The sequence below is a fragment of the Bombus pascuorum genome, chromosome 9 (assembly GCF_905332965.1).
Source record: "Bombus pascuorum chromosome 9, iyBomPasc1.1, whole genome shotgun sequence".
In the NCBI taxonomy this organism is placed as follows: Eukaryota; Metazoa; Arthropoda; class Insecta; order Hymenoptera; family Apidae; genus Bombus; species Bombus pascuorum.
The window spans coordinates 12,771,791-12,793,747 of record NC_083496.1 but is presented as its reverse complement, the minus strand read 5'-3'; the positions used below and the strand labels follow the sequence as shown (position 1 = coordinate 12,793,747).

General features: G+C 33.5%; 1 protein-coding gene across 2 annotated transcripts; it reads right to left on the bottom strand.

The window, feature by feature from the left end:
* Positions 1–1,343: 1,343 nt before the first annotated feature.
* LOC132910989 (uncharacterized) lies at positions 1,344–21,327 on the bottom strand. Of its 2 annotated transcripts, XM_060967247.1 has the most exons (6): positions 20,433–21,327; positions 16,845–17,240; positions 15,639–15,849; positions 11,662–12,116; positions 8,220–8,517; positions 1,344–5,579 (listed from the first exon to the last, which is right to left on the bottom strand). In XM_060967247.1, exons 2-6 carry the CDS (start codon positions 16,985–16,987, stop codon positions 5,301–5,303), a joined length of 1,386 nt encoding a protein of 461 aa, XP_060823230.1. In that variant the 5' UTR covers positions 16,988–17,240; positions 20,433–21,327; the 3' UTR covers positions 1,344–5,300. The 2 variants fall into 2 exon arrangements, with proteins under 2 accessions (XP_060823230.1, XP_060823233.1); XM_060967250.1 differs by lacking the exon at positions 20,433–21,327 and having other exon boundaries at positions 16,810–16,876.
* Between the last annotated feature and the right edge of the window lie 630 nt (positions 21,328–21,957).

The following is a 21,957-nucleotide window of genomic DNA, read 5'->3' as shown; positions in this document are numbered from 1 at the left end:
TAATTAAAGAATTAATACCAAATACGAATAATAACCAAACATAAAGATGTTTGGTTATAGTTTTTTCTTCAAACATATTTAATTCTAAAAAACAAAAAGTGATTATAATCTATATATCTTATATTATTACATGTTCTTATAAAATTGATATTAATTTGCTTATTTTTAATTTATAGTATTCTGTATTATAGCTGGTTATAATATTCTTTATTTCGAAGAAGTTTAATTAAAAAATGTTCATTTATCGCATAAAAGAAAAAAGTACTTACCATCATTATCAGTATACATATCGTAAGTGTAATTGCTCTATCGTTTCTTATTCTGTAGCTTCTCTGAAACGTGTCCTCGACTAAAAGTACAATAAGACACGCAACTCATGCCAACGTTATTGTACTGTCGTTCTCAATGCTTACATTATGTTTAAAAAAGATCAAAGGATATTTATTAAAGTGATATATTGAGGTAAAATTCTCGTATTCGTATAATTGAAAGACACCCCGTAATATATGCAGACCTAATAAATATTTCATTTACACGCAATTATGCGAAGAGTACGTACGTGTTTGTGATGGGAATATATAAGCAAAGAGAAGGAGAATAATACTGATTTTTATGCGTGCTCCAATTTTAGCTATCGTACACGGTTCCTAAGAGTATTCATTTCTAACAAATTCTACTACTATTATTTTCGATGCTTTACTTATTACATTTTTATTTTATGAAAAGTGAAATCCAAATCCAAATATCAAAAATATAAAAATTTATGTATTAGTCGTGTAAGAAATACTAGATTAAAATAAATTCACCACTATTTTGTACAATTCCTTGTCATTTTAATGGTAACTTTTTAATTTTATTTTTGAAAAGTATTTCTTACGATACATGTATTTGTAATACGTAAAAATAAGAATTTGTGATTCGTAAAAAGTACGAATGCATAAAGTGATTAGACAATATCAAACGAATAACGAAACTGATCTCACTTCTCAAAGAGATTTCAATTACAAATATAGATCGTCGTCTAATATGCAAATTAATTGTTTCAGTCATCTCTTCTTTGCATAAATGCATTTCGATCGCATGTATTTCGACATGCGCGCTTGTTTCTTCCCAATGCAATGCATAACAAATCGTGTCTTTAATAACCGCCCTTCACACGTAAAATAACGAAAGTGTAATTTACTTTTCAAATATGCTAGGTTTCTTAATTTATCGGATATATTACGATATTTCTAACTGTTGTATAAATCTATATAAACCCACCCTTTCCAATGGAAATATATCTATAAAGATTTTAAGGAATAGAAATTATGTAAAATATGAAAGATTTTAAAATATAGAAATTTGATAAACAATGATTTTATTATAAATGATACATGTAGGTTCCGTTGTTTCATACATACATATATGTTATTACAAATATATTCAGACAATAAATGGATATAACATAAATATATTATATTTATATATATTGTTCATATAAGTACAGATCTCTTCAATTTGTTACATCTTAGCCGCAGTTAGTTAACCCTTTCGCTGTTTAATTCGGTAACATTTAACAAATGCTGTTGGCCCTTTTTTAATCGAAATGTGATTCATTTGACGATTGTATAAATTTATAATTGATGAAAGCTTTTATTTTATTATTCGCTATGAAGTTACTAAAGACTTTCTTTGTAAGAATGTTTTTGATTTGTATAAGTTTCTAGCGAAAGAGTTACGTTATTCGAAGACACGATTGATTATATTTTATCAATTTTAGCGTAAACGGAAGAAGGCACATATAACATGACGAATATGATAGTGTATAGCTCTATCGGTATTTTACATGCATTGAAAACACAATTTCTTTTGTCTACATGTCATATGATAGCTTGTAATCTACATTTATGGAACACAAACATTAAACAAAAAATTGTTTTTCAAATAAAATGTTGTCTTGAAACTGTCGAGAAAATATTTTTTTATTCTTTGTTATCAAAATTCAGAAAAAAGTGATTGCAATTATTTTTGAATAACGTTTTTATATTAAATGTAACGATTTAAAATTTTGCTGCTCAATCGAGTATTGACATATTACAACAAGTAAATTGTCTTTCATTATGTTACATAAATATGTTTCAAGTAACAACTGTTGAATGACACATTTATTCACATAACTACCATTTCTTGTTCCTTGTTCAATCTATTATATTTATGTAGATTTATCTTATGAACAAAAACTTTTATACTAACAAGAGAATGGCATTAGTCATTTGCGATTATACTCTACCTTGTATATCTACAATGATCTTATTAAAAAAATAATGTTACTATCAGTGAATTATAAGTAATCCAAAGTTTATTAGAAATAATAATAGAATGTGATATCTTTGAGACCTTCTATAGCTATAAATTTAAGCTTTTGTAAGATATAATAGCACGATTGACAATCGAAGTTGGTGGCTGTAACACAAGATCAGCAAACATTTCAGCTAATTCATAAAAAATCGAATAACACTGCTAGCTTGTAAAAGATCTAAATCTCTGATTAAGTTTTAATTGCATTTATCGCAAACGAACGATGCCATAACTTTTTTATAGGCAGTCGCAGCGTTCGAAATGAAATATTTGCTAGTAACGCTGATAAATCGATATTTAATCTCTACTCGTTTACACTCTACATTTTGGTTCACAACATCACCATCTGTGAAATATAAGTGTACGTTCGTTGACAGTCGAAACTCGAGATCAACCGAGGTTAAATCGGCTTTAGTGTACGCTCGAAAACTGGAAACCTAACGAATAACTTCTACAGAATAAATTGTTTTTTTCTTTCTAATCTACCTTGTACATCGAAAGCATCGCGATATTTTTCGCTCGTGCTCTGAATCATCGCGCGCACGGAGAAACATGAATTTTTTACAATTAACCGGTTTACAATAATGCCTTTTCTCATTCTATTTACTCCATATTTCCCTTCCTACGAAATATCTATATCTATACAGTCAGAAAATATTTATCACGTGTATAATCACTCTTTAAGTTTTTTATGAAACAATATTTCGAACATTTACAATAATTCGAACTTTCTTTCTTTAATTACAATGTTAAGTTCTGAGTTAATTTTTAGAAGTAAATCTTTCAGTAGTTCATTAGTAATCTTATTTTTTAGTTTTAAAAAGACTTTCTTTATTGAAGGTAAAGCAAAAAGATACTTTCTTAAATGACATATTAGTTGTAGAAAAAATTTGAGTACTTTTAATTTTATACACTGCTTCGTTATTCTATGTCATTATTTCAAATTGAGGTATCTTACCGTCTATTAACGTGTTTAACATTTAACTTTTACAATGAAGTGTCATTTATCATTTTATCTGCGATATAACTCGACAAATGATCATATATAGTTAAGAAAAACATTGCTAAAGTTGTCAAAATGATCTGTTCTATTTTTATACCAAAAAGTTTTTGAAAGAAATTTTAGTTTTGAACCAATTACAAACTACATCCCAGTGGCTATAAAAAATTCGATATGTAAAAATAACAAGAATTGCTGAATAAAAACAGTCGAACAATAGAAACCTTTCAGTTATTCGAAATATCCCAATTTTTAAAAATGGAGATAAAAATTTTGTACTGAATATGAAAGCAAAGACACAGAATATTTTCTGCATCTAATATTTAAAAAACCGGCCTCTAATCATAATTTTTCAAGCATTACTTTTATACATACATTGAACATAGTTCTGTTAACACAATTATTCAAAGCAGTCACAAATTATTCAAGGCATCGATCATAGTGTAAAATATCCGTAGAATGTATACAAATATACGATTAAATGATTATTTAATTACTTTGGCCACTAATGTGGGTGGCTTTTAAACCTCCTACTTTCCTTGTACCTTCATCTTTTGTTTCCACCTGGAAGACGATGTAAGATCCATCCTAATCGCAAGCTTTTGTTTGGACACATTCGCGGCCAATAATTTTACGAAAATCCAAAAGTAAGAAAGCGTAAATTTCTGCAATTAAGGCAAGAATAAAAATTAGCAATACTTGCTTTAATATATCTATCGTATTTCATATCATTTATCATTATTAATTAAAAATTATTATTTAGTTTAATTTATTTCGTATTTACTTTAATTTATTATTAATACAAGAAATTTTTGTTTTCTTAGAAACATTAATGTTTAACCTTTTTAGTCATGAGAAAGGTATCGTTATTATGGCCGTTAACATTTTATTATATATTCAACAAGTTATGAATTTATTATCCGTTGATTTGTGCTGCACCAAGCATTTCTTCCGGTTTTCCCATTACATCGAACGAACGATGAAATTTCTACGAGGACCGAATAATATTGAAAACAATAAAATATTGTGTTCGAACACATATTATTGTGCGCTCTTACGGAAAGTGCACGAAGACAACGCGTGTTGTACATTGCAATTGGATTCACCAATTCGTTAATTACCTATATTCCAATCGAACTCAACAACACTGAGTAATTTGTTCGTCTTCACTGGTAATAATATCTGCTAGATAAAAACGGTGATATTTCAGCAAAAAAAGGAAATCAGTCTTTTTTTAGGTCTTTAAAAATGTTATTAATTACAAATAAATCCACACGCATCACCCTCCTCCCTCCTTTTTTTACAGTCATACTCGATCGGAAACACGCGATACATAAGCCGTATGAAACACGAACCTCTCGGTCGTCGATCGTCTATTCCTCCGTTTACCGTTTTATACTTTTTACAAAAGTATATGACGATTAATCGAATTGATGATCGTTTGCGGAAAGCATTTAATCGACTTTGTAAACAGTGCGATACAGCTGAAGCATTTACACGATCAAAGAACAATTTACGTTCAATGTTTCTACATTTAACATCTTTCTTAGTACTGCCAATCGATTTCACACAAAGGAATACACGTACACACTTTTTATTCGTTCCACAAATGACAAAGTTCGCTTGGTGAACAATATAATTTATTTCTATCGCCGTAAGTAACGTTCATCAGACTACTTAAGAGCAAATTCTGTAATTTCTCTCACTTTTACCATCGCTTTACACCGATTTCACAAGATTTCTTGTTTATTCGAGTCGTAAAATGCGCGAGATACCATATATTTGACTTCGAGGTTGAAACACATTACCTTCATGACATTCATTAATTCACTGCTAGCAAATTTTTAATGAAAATATAACGTTGCCCTTTTGTTCAAAATGAGTCCTCGGCTTCATCAGTGTCGATTAATGGCACTCTTTCGTAACGGAGCACGGTACTCGTCCCGGATGGCTTAAACTGCTAAAGCGCCATGCTTTTGATCTCGTTCTCGTTTACCTGACCTTGGGACGAGGAGGGTGTGGCCTCTACGAGTCCTTCGTCCTCGCCCTCGACCTCCTGCTTGTCGACGCAGTAACGGCAACGCATCTTCGCATCGTCGCCCACCTGCACCGATCGCGTTATGATAACGAGCGTCGTCAGACTGATGACGAATAAACCCGATGGCACGATGATGGCGATCAGCAATTCCGTCCGTGTCTTATTCAGGTCAAAACGTGCCACGACTAATAACGAGTTGTTCTGTAACAAATGGCGTTAGAAGCCGCGCGGGAAATATCGGAAGTAGGCACGTTACGTAATTGTTGATTGCTCGTCGTTAGGAATAAATGCGAAATAACGTGCCCGCGATCTGCTTCGATTATGATTTTTCAGTTTGAAACATGGAAATGATATATCGAATGAAGATTGGAATCTTTTCTACTTGTGTTTGCTGAGGTATAGTTCTAGCTTGAAACATGTAGAGTTTAAATCTAATGCGGTGTTCCGACTATTTGTAACTCAACGTATTCCTAAAAATATTTATAGGAATGCGAGGTTTGTATGAATGTTTATCGTAAGTAACTGAGTTTTGAGTGTTAGGGTTAAGTGGAAGTATTGAGTGCTTGGGATTAGGGTGAGAGGAGGGAGCGTAGGGATCCAAGGCTTTAGGTGGACGTGACCGAACGTATCTTGGGAATGTCTGTGTAGTTTTCGTGGACTGAGTGAAATAAACTGCAGAATAGGGAAAGAAATTGTAGGATACATATATATTATATGGAAGATCCATAAAATCTCGTGTTGTTCTATCTTGCCACGCATTGGATATCATACTTAAGAATTATTTTTAATCTATATAATTATATAATAATCTATATATATATATATTCATCTGTAAATTAAATAGATAAGTAGCATAAATAGTAATTAGTTACATAAAATGATTACATAAACTTTTAATCAAATGTTAATTGATGTATAGAGGCATACACTTGTTGTTAGTGATAAATCATTCCAGGCGATATTTACTCTCTAATTACCCTACGTTGAAGGGAAACATCAAACGTATAATATGTGATTGCTACACATATGTATGTATGTGATACATATCTATAAATTTCTCCTATATACTGAAATACAGCTACGTAATAAATCGGTAGTTACGATTTCTTTGATGTATTTTTCATATTCCTTTATTGAAAGGGTGTAAAAAGCATTGAAATGACGTTTTGACAATGCAAAGGCAAAGGCAGATAGAAGAAGAAGATAGAAGATAGAAGAAGGTTGGTTCTTAAAAAATTTAGGATTTAAATTATCAACACGAATGTTTGATGAAAAATAAAACAGCTTCCTCATACAATTTTCTCTCTGTAGGTTTGACTTTTTTATGTTTGCCCTATTTTCTTGTTTGTTCCTCAAAGGAAAACATTATTCTCGGAATAAAGTTTAATTAAACTGAACATATTGTTTTTCATAAATCTTGTAAAAGTTTATTTTTTAAGGATACCGAAATAGTTAATTAAATTCTTATCTTCTCGAAAATTTCGAAATTGTTTTTTACGATCTTAAAGAAAACTTAATCAAAAAGACAGCAGTATAGCAAAATACCATTAGTTACAAAGAGAATTTTATTCCAAATAAGACATTGATTGATATTAATTTTGAATTAACATTCACATTACCATGTTTCAGTTATTTTCATTAATTAAACATAACATTTCTAGGATATTCGTATAATCTCAAACATTATGTTCAGTGATTTATTCCATATTACTAGTTTCAAAATACGTTAAAATAAATCAACAATTGCGAGATTAGTAATAACGAAATATGCGCGAAACAGAGGTTCACGCTTCTCCATTAAAAATGGATATAACTCGAAGCTTACTTGAACCATGGCGCGGAAGTATGCCGGGAAAAAAAGGAATAATTAAATGCATCGGGCTTCGTTGGACTCTGTAATTTAATTCGTGAAAGTGGAAGACGAGGGAGCCGATCGTTGAGAGCTGCGCGAAACTCTCTGCTACAAAATAATTTCATTGAAGATCCAATTAAAGGAAACCGAATAACGAGTGCAACGGTAACGTATTCTCTTTTGTAGAAATAAAAAGATAAGAAATATAAAAATAGTTTGCGTTGTTTAGGATGCAGTTCCACTTGAGTCATTCATTAAACCTTACGCCTTGCATTTAACAAAACAAAGCAATTATTACGTAATATTTTTATTCCCATAGATACTCGTAGAAATGTTCAAAGGACGTAACGGTACATTTTCCCTGTTAATCTATACTTGAAAAGTTTAATTGCAAGAAAATTCACAGTAATTCTTGTTCAATGTTGCTTAATACAATTTTCCTCTTTAGCCAAAAGTTTCATATCGCTTGATGCCGATTCTATCAAAGTTTGAGCGTATTAAAACATACCAGTCGGTGGATGGTTCGATTCAATTAAAAAGTTGATTAGGCGGTGTTGAAAGCACTGGTGTGTTTTTCTAATGAAATTCATCTTCTATACACCTTGAGCCTTTGTTTCAAAACTTTACGAAGCTTTCACGCGGAATATTTACATTAGAAAAGATTTCATGGTGGCAGGAAAACTCATTTCTTACTTTAGTAACAGGGATACTACTGTAAAATTGAGAAAATTTTCTATAGAATCGTTCTTTATACGTTTCTCATATAATTTCTTTCTTGGTTTTAGAGAAGTAAATGTCATGCAGAAACATTAGTTTGAAGCAACAGGTTCTTAAAAGCGTTGCTAAGTAAAGAATTACGAAATGGAATGTTTTTAAGAAAGTCGTGTAAAGGCACAATATGTTTTTTTTTTTAAAGAAAAATGGGAAATAATAGAAAATTGAAAAAGCTAATGTTTGAAGAAAATAAGATATTCCAGAAAATAGCATACCTTATTGTAGTAACAGGGGTATCGACTTTGTGCCGTCTGATTGTCGCCATCCCGGCCATGAGTAGCGAGAAAATCTTTACATTCTCCTTTGAGGGTGTTGACACAGCCTTCGAAGTTGATATAAAGGCGGGAACTGTTGTAAATTGTCAGCGATCGTTGTGCCGGCACGTAGGCATTCGTAGGATCCACAGGGTATTGTAAGCTCTTTTCATATATATTCAGAAAGCTCGTAAAATTGATACTCGGCTCAGGTACTGGGATCTCCTTTAATAAGGTGCCATTCACGCAATCTTGCGTCCTGCGGAAAAATAGCGAAAACCTGACTTACGAAACGACGTTCTAAAATGTCGTCACGTATTTTTCCCATTGTGTTTTCACTTCAGAAAATGTAGGAAAAATACTTCCTCTTTTAAGATTGGAAAGTTTCCTAATAAATTTCTTTTAGTAAATTAAAAAGTATAAGCTTGATAATAAATTGCTCGAAAACATTCTTAACATTTTTTCACATAGAGTTTCATGTTGGAATAAGTTGGGGAAGAATGCGTATAAAAACGTAATACACAGAGCAGAATAATGTTAGTAGAACTATTTGCAATAATTTCTACATTCAGAAAAAAGTTCTACATTCACATAGTTTTTGCTATCTAACGTGATGATCTGAAAGAACAATATAGACCATTCGTACTGACATTTACTAATATACATATATGTGTAAGTACAAGCGAGGTCACGTGTAAGCTCATCTGTAATCGACAAATCTTTAATATCGACTTATTCGAAATCGAAGTTTCGTGTGAACAAATAACGTTCCACGTTTTGTACAAGAATCTATATTCTCTATAAATTCACCCCTTTTCGAATCATATTATCTATTTGTTAGATACTCTGTATCTCTAAATCTCATGTCATTTTGCATAGAATAATCTTTACACGTATCATGTTTCACCCAGAAAACAAGTTGTTGACAAAGTGGAATAGTCTATCCAAGTTGCCTCATTTTCCTCGTTGAAATGTTCCTTCGTAAACACATTTCGAAAGAAATTTCGCTTACTCCGACCGCGAATGCTTGACATCTTTCGGAACGACTGTTTTTATTCGATGATTCGGTGTAAAAATTCTGCCTCATTGTTCCCTGGTTCTTATACCCGTCGACCGTTTTGGCCTGGCGCCCTTAATGTGGGCGTTCGTAGATATAAAAGAATAGTACAGATGAAGTATCGAAATAAAAGAAACGGGGAGAAAACACACGAGCCAGAAAAGCTGGAAAGATAAGGAATGAATCGGTGGGTAGAGCCGCAGGATCAATGGTTGCCATGGAAATACCCTTATCGGCGTCTTATAGAGCCAAAGAACCAGGATATATGGAAACTGCACGTGTTCATGATAAGTAAATGATACGGAAATGCAAAAGTACAATTACATACTTAAAGTGACTCACGAAAGTATTTGTTCACATACTATAGAAAGCTGTTATATAGTATATGTATACTATGCGTGTCATATGATATATTTTGAAATTTCATTAACTTTCACTGCAATACTAATGAAATTTCAGAATCTTTCGTGTAACACTCGGTATAATATATTCATAACAAGTCTTTATAATTGTTCAAATATTCCCATGAGCCACTGTGCATTAGAACCTTTAAGATTTAAGTTTGAAGACCCTTCAGAAACATAAGTCTTCGAATGGCACTAATTTGATCGAAAATTTTATATTTACGGATTTGTGTAAGATAATTTCGGAAAGCGGTAACCAGTCCTATTGATGCAAATTGAGGCGTAAATATGACGCGATTATCTGCAAGCACAGTTCTAAGAATATGAATTGTAGCATAATTTATGGTAGCAAACATGTTTGTACGAGCTTCACGACCAAAGAATTTCCATAGGAGGTTTCCAAGATCGTTCTGAGAGCCGATTGAATCGAATATTGACTTGGCAAAATACGGCAGATTGTCGCTTTATCGTGTGGGTTTATGATCACTGAGAAATATCGCGACAGACAGCTTTTCGTTAGTCTATTGTGTAATTTCTCCTGTTACGTCGAGATTCTTCTTTCCGAAAATTCACGAATCGTCGGCACTAAAAGGAACAAAATACACGCGGCCAAAATACAGAAGAACGAAAGGCTCGGACCGTTTAGTCGTTTACCGAACGTCGATCTTCTTTAGCCGACCAACTGCGTTGTTCTAGACTGATATACTGAATAATTTAAAAAAAATGTAATATTTACGCATATTTTATTATTACGAGTATCTATAGATCACGTAGTAAAACAAATAAATAATGAAAATAGTCACCATTCTCTATAACCTTGGTTTATTTTTTTGACCACATACCAGGCAATATGTTCATGTAAACACTCGATCGAAATCCAAATGCTTCACGTTGTATACTTCATATATTTTCGCATATTCATTTTTTCACATTTGAATTTCTTATAAATACATAAACATCAGTAATATACATTTCGTCTTGAATACAACTAATTTCTAAACTTATATTTTGAAATTAAATAAATCATGTGAAATAACGTAGATGTACATAATATTTCTTTAAAATTGATTAAATAGAATTGTAAATGAATGAAATTGATTATTCAATTAAAAATAATTTATTAGGGATGGATGTATCCAGATATCGGATTAATCGGAAGGCACGATATATATATACGCGACTGTTTGCTTTCTGACGTCTTAATTACGTCACCAGACAGTTCTCGAACTTATTCGAACTAATTTGAAGCCGTTACACGAGTCTCTCTTCGGATTTGCATTCGAGATCTTAGTTGTCACGGAATGACGTCACTAAAGAGTATCGACTAAACGAGTAGCACGAGGGTATGCAACAGTTTGATTCATTGTTACTTGACCTCAAAGTTGCTCATTCATTATAGCTTTTTCATATCTATATAGTTTATCTAAGGAACGATTTAAATTTAATTCAACTTTTCATTATGAATTGGTTTACACTCTTCTGTTGAATAACTTCATTTAGGTTTTTTATATGAGAAATAAAGTTTTTTACATAAATATGATGAAATAGTAAGTATATAAGTAGAAAAATTGATAACTTGTTACTTTGATGTTGTTACTTTATACATCAGAGCAAGCTAATAAGATCATGGTGGTAGATATCAGCCAAAATATATTTAACGATAGTAATTTAGTTTAATCGTTATTTCAATAATCTCGCCACATAAATGATTATTTTTGGGATATGAAACTTGTTCATTCTCAAAACTGTTTCGCTGTTGCTATACGATATTTTTCATATAAGGGAGAACCAATTATAAAATACTTTTACTTCAAAATAGCCAAGTGAAAAGAAAATATTATTATTGTGTTTTACAAAGCACAACAACTTCTATTTTCATTGGAAATAAAAGTTTCAACTTCGTTTAACTAATTGTGAATAATAATCGTTGATAAATATTTACCTTACTTCGTTGGCTTCCTTGTTCACCACCAAACAGCTAGCAACGATACTTCCATTTCGATCGTCCCAAAATTCTTCAGGCGTAGTTAATCTGACACCAAGGAGATTTCCATTTGCTTTGTTAAGGGCTAGGCCGCGTTCACATTTTGCAGTGATGATGTCGTCGTCCTGCATGAGGAACACGTTTACGTCTGACGTGGCGATATTCGGGCAATAACGATCGCAATTGAAGCGGCTTTTGATTTTCGTGCATCTCGAGTTCTGACAGCTGAAGAAGCCATTCAGTTTCATGTTGTCCTTCTCGCTGTCTACAACAATGCCGTCAGCCTTGTGATGGCACAACATCAGCTCACTTATGTTGACACAGTGGCCAAGGCTGCAGTTGAACACCCCCGAAAGTACGCTACACTCGCTACCATTGTTGCAGTTGTATTTTTTCAGAGACGCCATGTTCACCTGAAACAGGAAAATGCTTAGATTTCAGTAATTAAAATAATTTGAGTAGAAAGAAAAAGAAGAAAGTAGATTACATTGATAGATAGATTTTGATTTGTTAGGCTAATACCTATGGTGAAAAAATGTTGAGGTTTTGAACATATGTAAGTTTTTTGAAGAACCGCATATATTTAAGTAGAATAATTTTCATATAATTTTATCTAATGTATGGAAATTATCAGTTCTACACTCATGAAATTCTTTCAATTCTCTTGAATAAGAGAGGTGTGTTACGTGAACATTTTAGTAAAGCGTAATAAAGCATACTGAATAATAGAATTTTAACCCTATTGTAGTTTTTATAATTGTACTTCATAATATTCGACATCTCTAATAACTAATACTAAATGAAATTTAAAGAATGCTGTCTCTCTGCTGATTTCAATTCTCAGAGAAAACTACATTCAACAAAACTACATTTAAAGTTGCAATATAGAAATTCTTCGTCGATTCATCTGGGGTATTGACTGATTTGGCATCATCGATTAGTTAGCTTGTCGTCACATCAAACTTTGGAAAAGACGATTGGTTGTTCGTTTTAAAAATATAAAATTCCCACAACCCATTTCTCTCTATTTTCACAGCAGTTCCCTTGAGAGTCGTTTATATTCCACCTTCTGACGTGCGTTCCCCTTGGATAGAAATTCAGTATGATTGACGTCCAGTTCTAGATTAGCTTCATTACCTTTTGTCATGCTCGAAACAAGCTGTTCGATAAATAAGACAAATTTTTTCGTACGCAAAAGCTACATTTGTGTAAAAACCGAAAACGGAGCAAATCTCCGTTTTACTTTCTTTTAATGTAATATTCGACCAAAATATCTACTATCATTTTATGTAACAAAATAATTACGAACTAATGAAAAACTAAATTTTATTTTCATTTTTTATATTTTCAAAAATAACGAAACAAACTTCTGAAACGGTCTATTTTAAATCACGATGCGTGAGGTTAAAATGATCGATAAAAGGTGTGGCAGGCGAGTAGAACACGCCATTAGAAAGTAATTCAAGACGACGAACCCGATCGAAAGCGTTACGTAGCAGGTAACGAGGTTAGCGCATCGAAGTAACCGGCCGGCGGGCTATGTTCATTACATTAGCATAACTCGGTAATATCGTTTATGCCTCGCTGGTATGGGACCTTGGTTTTGTCGAAAAACTTCCGCCATAAAAACGAGTGATTCGATACATTTCACATGTACACGATCAAGAATTTTAAGTAAATTGACTTTCGAATCAACATAACAATTTCATCTGTCATTTACGCTCTATGCCATATTTTCTTTTTTTATGCTTTTATTCGCTAGAATGATCTTTTCAGGAAACAACTTTTTTAAATGGCTAGCTGACTTTCGACTATATTAACGGAAGTTCCGATCGCAAAATAGCGCGAGAGTTGCGTTAAAACGCTCTCTTTCTGTATCTCGGAGCCTTTCGCCCATGTAATCGGATTTTTCTCATTTAATTTGGTTAAAGCAATGTTCATTGAGCTAGTTCTAGTCGGGTTAATTAAAAACGTGGCTCGCCTTTGAAGAGCTATCGATTTTTCCTGACTGGGAAGCACAAAAATTCTGAGAAATAAGATTTTCGAATGTTCATCCATAAATCATTGTACATTACGCACAGGATATTAAATCGATTGGTCGAACAATAAGCGCCAAGTGGTGCTTATGCGAAATCGACTTTGAAGTTGAAAAAGGAGGAAATAAAATTCTAGAAGTCGAGCCACTGATAATGGCGATCTTCGCGGGCAATCACGATGGCGCCAGTTTAGGGCTTTTGTCGTCTGCAATTTAATCATTTCCGGTTTATCTATGGAACGACGAACAAAACAGGAGCGGAATTGTGTTGTGTTCGGCATGAGAGATAAAGTAATTATTATCTCATAATTATCACGAACGAAATAATCAATGCAAAGAGATAGAAAAGAAGAATGTGACGTTGAATAAACATCTGGCGAGAGGATCGAGAGTAACATTTTCAATAAAAAACGCGAAGCATCGATTCTCGGCGATCAAGATAATGGAAAATTGTTGTTCATGGTGAAATCTATTCTGCTTATCACTTAGCAATTTCTCCCTAATCCATGAAATTTATTCTTCCGCACGATCCCGCAGGACGCGTAGTTTTAAAGTTATTCAGATCAATTTATTCCGCGTTGCATCTCCTTCTGCAACCTGTTACAGAAAGTCATTTACCTGTTCGGAACGTTATACCTCTAGAAGAAGTATTCTGGATATTATTATACGTGGCTACATGGATGATCGTGCGGGAAAACTAATATTTACGTGAAAAATTGGGAAACGTTTGACGATGCTTGGCATGTAGATTTACCTTATGCGCTTTTTACGTCCTAAGGAACATAGAACGTGTTTCAGTAACTCAATTTTACGTGAATTTAAGTTATCGCAGATTTAAAGCGCTGTTCGTGATTTGTTTCACGATATCTAGTCGATCTCATAAAATTTATCGTGCATAGAGGATTTAGGTATATTGTAAAGAATATATGTACGCATGTTCTTAGTAAAGCTAAATAAAAGTGGCTATAGAAATATTTAATTGCAAAGCCCAATTGGATGGAATTGTTAATAATCTTTCAGCTGCATATGAAGTACTTATCTGCACAATTTTTACTGCAAGTAATTTGTGATATGATACGAGTTACAGGAGCGTGTGAGCTGGTCGTAAAACGTGTCCGGCTATATACGATCTTATTTCCCTTGCTTGCTTATTCCGCAGAGTTTAAGTCTATCATTAGTTTCTTATCGAATATGATTAAAATTTTTCTGCTTTATGGAATATAAAGATCTTTTTGCATGGAAAATAATGAAATAAATTTACCTCAAGAAAGTTAAAAACAAGAACAAAAATTTTATAAAAATTTACATAAAACATACAACGGCTTTTTTATGTTTTATTAAATTTTGTGAAAGATATAGAATCATTCTATATGATGCAGAAACCTTTTTCCATTTTTATATAACAAAAGTGGGAAAATAATTATAGATATTTATTACATCAACCAGTGATATAAAATACAGTGATCCATTAAGAGCTAACGCTATGTTAACGTGACATTTCTTTTTTTTTTAGTCCATTTATATTATTAAATTCTACTTTATGACATTGTAGTTATAAAAAAGAATGTCAAGAACTTTTTTTTAATAAGAATATCTTTTTCGTTGCTATTTCTTTTCTTATGCAGATTTTACAATTTTATAGCGTTAAGACTATAATCGTAACATTTTCCTTTAAAACATAAAAATATCCTTTGTGTCTCCAATTTGTATAGTGAATTTCTTTAGAATGTCTATTAGGGTAATACATTTTTATACTTTAGCACATCAATATATAAGTTACTTTATTCGTGTCTTTCAGTATGTGAGTACGTGAATACATAATTTCCAGATATTGTTTCAATGCTTCGCCCTTAATGCATTAAATTTGGATTCATCGAATATTAAAATATAAGTAACGAACCTGTGGACAGGATATGCTGCTGAAATTAGTGCAGTTTTCGAAAACGATGTCGGTTCCGTTCCTTCTTACTGTTGCGTGAATCTGAGGACAAAATCCTGTGGTTCTCGTCAAGCACCACTCCCCGCAACTTGCCCAGCCGCAATTATTGGCTAAGGTGGTATTAATGGTTTGGCACATGACTGGATCCGGATCAATCCCAGCGTGAAAGGCTCTGGAAATTAATTGCGTCGCGTTCGTTAATATTTTGCTGCGAGTGGTTTGGTTTTTGCATGATGTGATACGATATACCGAGTATAAAAGCCGATGAATTTGTTGATATAGCATTATTATCGATCGCTCTCGTTTATAAAATTACAAATGATTGAAAGATATTTTTAAAATGCGAACAGACGTCAAAAGCAGATACAAGTAACTAGATCAAAAAAGAAAAAGAAGAAAGAGAAAAATAGGACGTCTACATGATTTATAGTTCATAACAACCGAAAAGATTCTAAGAAACCTTACGCGATTTAAGATTTGACCTTTAACCTATAGAGTTCCAAAGATCATACACTTATCGATGTTCCTCGAATTGAATCTACACCAGTGTCTACACTATTGTATAGATGGAATCATTATATTCGCTACCGTATTATTGCGTAACAGATTATTCTTCCAAATTACCCTGATCTTAGCTACATACACTCTATAATTCATAAATATCCAGACATTCTGATGGTTATGGATTGAATGGTTAGTGATTTCTGAGGTAATTTTCCGCGTAGGACAAATGTAAAATTATTAACGCTCTATAATGCCATGTAATTTACGATTGTATTGTACATTTACGCTCATTAAATCTTCATTTTTTACTTATCTCTGTTCCTTTTGCAAAATTAAAACAATAGTATAAGTAACATTTTTAAATCCGCAATTTGTTACTCAACAATTTACCGATATTAGTAAAATTAATGGATAAATTATTTTGTAAAGAGGTACAAACAATCTGTTTATGGCAATTACTAATTCATTATTTTTAATTTGAAATAAAAAGACTGTAATGAATAGTAACTTCTTTTCTCATAAACAACATTCCTGGTATAGAAGGTTAAAGTTGGGGTCATAGAGTGCAAGTTATAGATCTCCTCTAGGAAATTAAGGCCGGCAGAGTCGTAACTTAATTACTACCGACCTTGGTCAATTAATCGATGCAGCCTTGTCGTTTACCTGTGGGACGGCATATAGATTGCCACGCTTAGATAAACCAATGCCACGCAGCTGATGACAATGGTGAACTGACAGAAACAGATACTTCCGCATATCCTGCGATCCTGTTCCGGTATCAGCCGACGTTTGTGCTTCCGACCCATCGCGAGCAGCTAATCAGATCTTCTTTTCCTTCGTGAAACCGTGCTCCAACAGTAATTTCTGAACGGGTTAACCTAAAGTCTCTTCTCATCAACTTCGGACCTGCTTCAAGCCGGACGATTTCTCAACTCGCTCGGCACAAATCGTTTCTTTATAGAAGGAAACTCTATTTGTCATCGGCACATGTTTTATCACAGTTCATCGAGGCAAGCAATGTTCGCGAAGCTTTGAAGAACGCCTGTTTATATTAGTTTTCTGGAAAAGAAACGCGATCGGTTAGTGTGACTTTTATTTATTCGAATCTTTCAGTGATGATGAATAAATATATTGACATTTGAGGGACAGAATTTTGTAACAAATTTTATTCCGATATTTATAATCAATATATCAAAAGTAAAGTGACACGAATGATAAAATTTTTTAGTTTTCTGTAGCATTTTATTTTACTTGAAATTTATGATTGAAGGGTTGGAAAGAACAATGAGAAAGATGAAGTGACAAACTCTTTTAAAAGAAGACGGATGATGAACTTAAATTTTAGTAGGAAAGATCGAACAATTATTCGATCAATCGTTGATTGATACGAATTTCTGTACAAATGATATGAATAGATTGAAGATTGAGGAATAGACGCTTTTTGAATTGAGAATTAAAGCGATAGGAGTGACAGAATCTTTAATTTGAGAAAGCTGTGAATAAAGTGAAACTTTAATAAAACAAAATTGTACGCTTTCGATTACTATACGTACTAATAAACAGATTTATATTGCGGTGTATGAATGAGATGGCGAGTTGGCGGTGAGTGACGTATAAAGAAAAGAATATTAAATTGTAGACTTTATAAAACATATATAGAACAAGAACCTCTAATTAAAGGGGATCTTATGTTTCGTTCTCTGTACTTCCATCGCACTTTTGTCACAAAAATAGTATGAGTCGAAAAGACGGGTTAAAAATGTTCTAAGGGTTTTCTATGATTTATAAAATTGATGGAATTCTATGAATACTATCTATTTTGCCGATAAATTAACCACATAGACGGTATATTACCATGTTCAAAGACACATTTCTTATTTAAAAAGACTTTATAAAGATTTTATTTTCGCTAAGCACACTTGTACTGTTTTTCTCGCCGAGTTTCTCAATTACAACATTGAAGAGAGTTTTATTACAATTTACTGAAATATTGACTCATTAGCGTCATCGATTTTTATTCCCCGTAGATCGAGGAACAGAAGTAGTTATTTGCACCTATCGGTTTTGTTACTTCCACGTAGAAACAAACGGTGGTGAACGTTTTAAGAATATAATTTAATTTACGATCCCGACGGCCATGAAATTTTCTCGAAGGAAGTTGCCTCAGCTGTTGAATTTTCCAGGCTTGAGTCCGCTTCACAACAGGTGTCTCGATAGGTTGCCGGTCGAGTTCAAATATTCTTCTCGAGAATACGGGCCGCGTTTCATCGATCCTAGAGTTCCCGGCGCGCTGGCAAGAATTCTACGTAACTGAGTCAGACATATGTATTCGAAACTGTTTACCTTCTCTCAAATATCAGGTTCCTAAATAAACCGATCGATCCAGCGTTCGAAAGTACATTCCACACGAAGTACAAAAAATTTGACCTTGATTAAAATATCACCAGAAGTATGAAAGGTCGCGCGGAGCATTGATTTTCTGGTTATGTAAAGTGGTTGATTTTACATAAGGTCCCAAGACTGACATGCGACTCAAACCGCGAATACCACTCATTCGACCAATCGTTGATCGAGTTGAAATCGCCACGAAATTCAAGCCCGCTCGACTGTCAAATACCCCATTGAAAAGGGAAAGTTCACAGAGTTTCGAATCGCTTTTCTAGAACAGATACAAACGTCGGAAACTTTCTATCGATTCACTCTGTCGGAAGCTCTCTTCTAGGCATTTAGCCTTACACGCGGTCTCTCGTTAAGGAATCATATCGCGATGGTCTGGTAGCCTTTCAGAAAATCGATTTTCGACTCATCGTTCCTGCGAATCCTCGTAATATCCAAGAAGTCTTGGAAATTATCGAGTCGATTCACAGAAAGGAAGGTTAAAAGTGCGTCGTTAAATGATTTTAACGAGAAATATTTATGAATTCGTGAAATAGAACATGTAAAAAAGATATTTTATTTTATAAATTCCATAACGTCGAATAAAACAATTTGACTTTTAACGAATGTATACGTTCTTCCGGAACGGTCGTAAACAATTATCGATCACTTTTTATCTTCAACTCTGATAGTTTTAGTCTCTTTCCCTAGATTTTTCCCATCGCCTTTTTTGCTCCATGCTATTCGCGTACCAAGCTTAATGCAGTTAAAGCAATTACCGGGTTTTAACTTCGTTATGTGTATCGCTAGTGCAAACAGGTGCACTCCGCCGGATGACGTGCAATTAGATACTCGTAATCCCATTATTGCGTAAGAGACGATCGCTTAACGACCATTGGAAAATAATACATATCGATTCTGGGAAACTTTCAAGCTTGAATAAACAGGTCCGTTGTAGGGTATCTTGAAAGTTCTCACGACAAGACGATTCAGCGATGGTTAAGTTAACATCAAAGAGAATTCAAGGAGTAGATCTATCGATGTTAGCATACGAATACCGTGATATATTTGCTATGCTAAATATAGTGCGTTATCGACGATCTAACGTAACGGTGGTATTTAAAAAATTTTCTGGAAGTAGTATATTGGATCCTGAGATTTGAAAAATTCGAGTTATAAATATCTAACAACGATGATGTTACGAAATGTTTTACTTTGGATCTCGGAATTTGAGAAATAAATTTCAATCACAGAAAAATCCCAAATATAAATGTAGATGTTTAATAATGATGACTTAACTAATTCCAAAATGTTCCATTTTCTAAAACAATAAAAGATAGGTTTAAATGAGTTTGTTATTAATTGTTATTAATTAGTTAATATCTGATTTGCAATTCTTAAGCGTTTGAAAATTACGTTCTTTTGACGTAAGAGCGTTTACTTGGCTGAAAATGATCGACATAAATCAACGATAAAATCTTAAGTTGAGGGTATAGTTCTAATATTATAGTTCGAATGAATATCGCGGGAGTAACGCGAAACTTTAAACCCTTGCTACGAAATACGTACGCGATTTCCATTATATCAACTTTGAAAATTACAAAACTTCTATGCACAGCGACACATCCTCCAAACACGAATGCATCTTCTACCTTCAAGTCTATCGAGACTTGCACTAAATGTCAAATATCTTCGATCACGTACAACTTGCTAAATATCACTTCCTTTCTCACTTTAAAAAGTCAGTTATACTCCATTCTCCTTAATATAACTTTTTTAAACATAAAACTTTCAGAACAATCTAAATTACAATGATTTTGATCAAACATGAGTCAGCCAACATCAAACATGATTTTTAAAATATTTAAGTTTTACCTGAAATCTTGAAATCGTGGCAGATGCATAGACAAAAATTTCGATTGAAATGCACAAGACTCAACGAGATTCACCGAAAAAAATTCACTCGAGTTTTACAGAGTTCTGGAACGCAATCACACACGGCGATATCGCAGGGATCCTCGATATGTATCGATAGAAGCGAGATTCGCTTGCGGCGAAAGGTCTGGTCGATGTGATTTCGAAACGGTAGCGATAAAAAGACCGGTCAATAACGACGCGAGCTGCTCGAGTTTTCATTTCCATCCATCTTTCTCGATGTCATTGCTTCCCGCGGTGCGTTGACATCGGCGAGGAGAACAAGAAATCTCCTCCAGTTTATACTGCGTCGAACGACCGCGAGGTACCCACGCAATCTAGACGACTATTTGAAAACAAGGCTGGTCGTCGAGTATATGGCTCGCAAGCTCTCCCATACCGAGCTTGCGCCCTGAAGCACCGTCACGGCTCTGCGTTTATGGGGCCTAGCCGGTGTTCCTTTATATTATAAGAGCGGCTGACAGAGCGCCCGAGGCGCTCGAATCTTCCCAACGTGCCTCGAAACTACCCACGACTGTTTTGCCCTCGAATGCGAATACGCGTTTGCGACTTCCCCTGCAAAAGCTGATTAATTAGTGAGGGACAAGTCAACGCTGACCTCCGCTTCTTTCATGCTGACTCATGGTTTGTTGGACATTATGTTTCGTTGATTAAACAGTTTTTGAACGTCCTGTGGGAAAAGTGGTGGTGTTGCGTTTTTGGTAGATTGGAACTGACTGTTCGTTAAATTTTTGGTTTATTAAATCTACGTTTCAGCTGGTATTGTCGCTTTGCATTTATTCATAAGTATATATAGTGGTTACTTGGTGTGTAATGTATATCATGATTTATTTTACTATACCCCAACCTAACCCCAACCTAACCCCCATATCTTATCAGTATTGCAGAACATTGTTTTGATCATGCAAATGTTGCAAACGTTGAGGTTCCAATTTGAAAAGCTTCTCTTAGAAACTTTTTAATTTTTTTATACGTGATTTAATATTCATATCTTAAAATAACCTGTTGCTAATTTTCACGATCGTCACATTACAGATCTTATTATCAGGTACGTTATTTTAAGGTATTGAGTTAGCAGGTTTAATTTTAGCCTTTAAACTATTATGTTACGTGATGAAATTCCTTGTACTTGTTAATAATGATTTATTATTAATATATAGATAATATTTTCTACTAACAAAAGTCGGAATATTCTCCAATTAGAAAACAGAAACGTATCCAATTACGAACTTTTGACCATTTTGATCAATTCTATTCCATCGTATATGTATATGATATTCGTAACAGTTCTATAGGACTTAGTAATAACATACATATACAATTTCCATTTCAGACTCGTAGGATCTCGAATAATTGCAGAATTCTATTGTTTCCTGTACCTGTAGTTCCCTCTTGTTAGTAAGTTTCTCGCTCTTTGATGTAATTACATAATGCATTAGACAATCCGAAAATTTTCCCACTAGCA

Bases quoted from the DNA above. Each gene is read 5' to 3' on its own strand.
- LOC132910989 (XM_060967247.1), bottom strand. From the start codon at position 16,987: ATGGGTCGGAAGCACAAACGTCGGCTGATACCGGAACAGGATCGCAGG. The intron at 15,850-16,844 runs GTAAACGACAAG...ATTAATTTCCAG, and splicing joins ATCTATATGCCGTCCCACAG to AGCCTTTCACGCTGGGATTG. The intron at 5,580-8,219 runs GTATGCTATTTT...CATTTGTTACAG, and splicing joins ACCCCTGTTACTACAATAAG to AACAACTCGTTATTAGTCGT.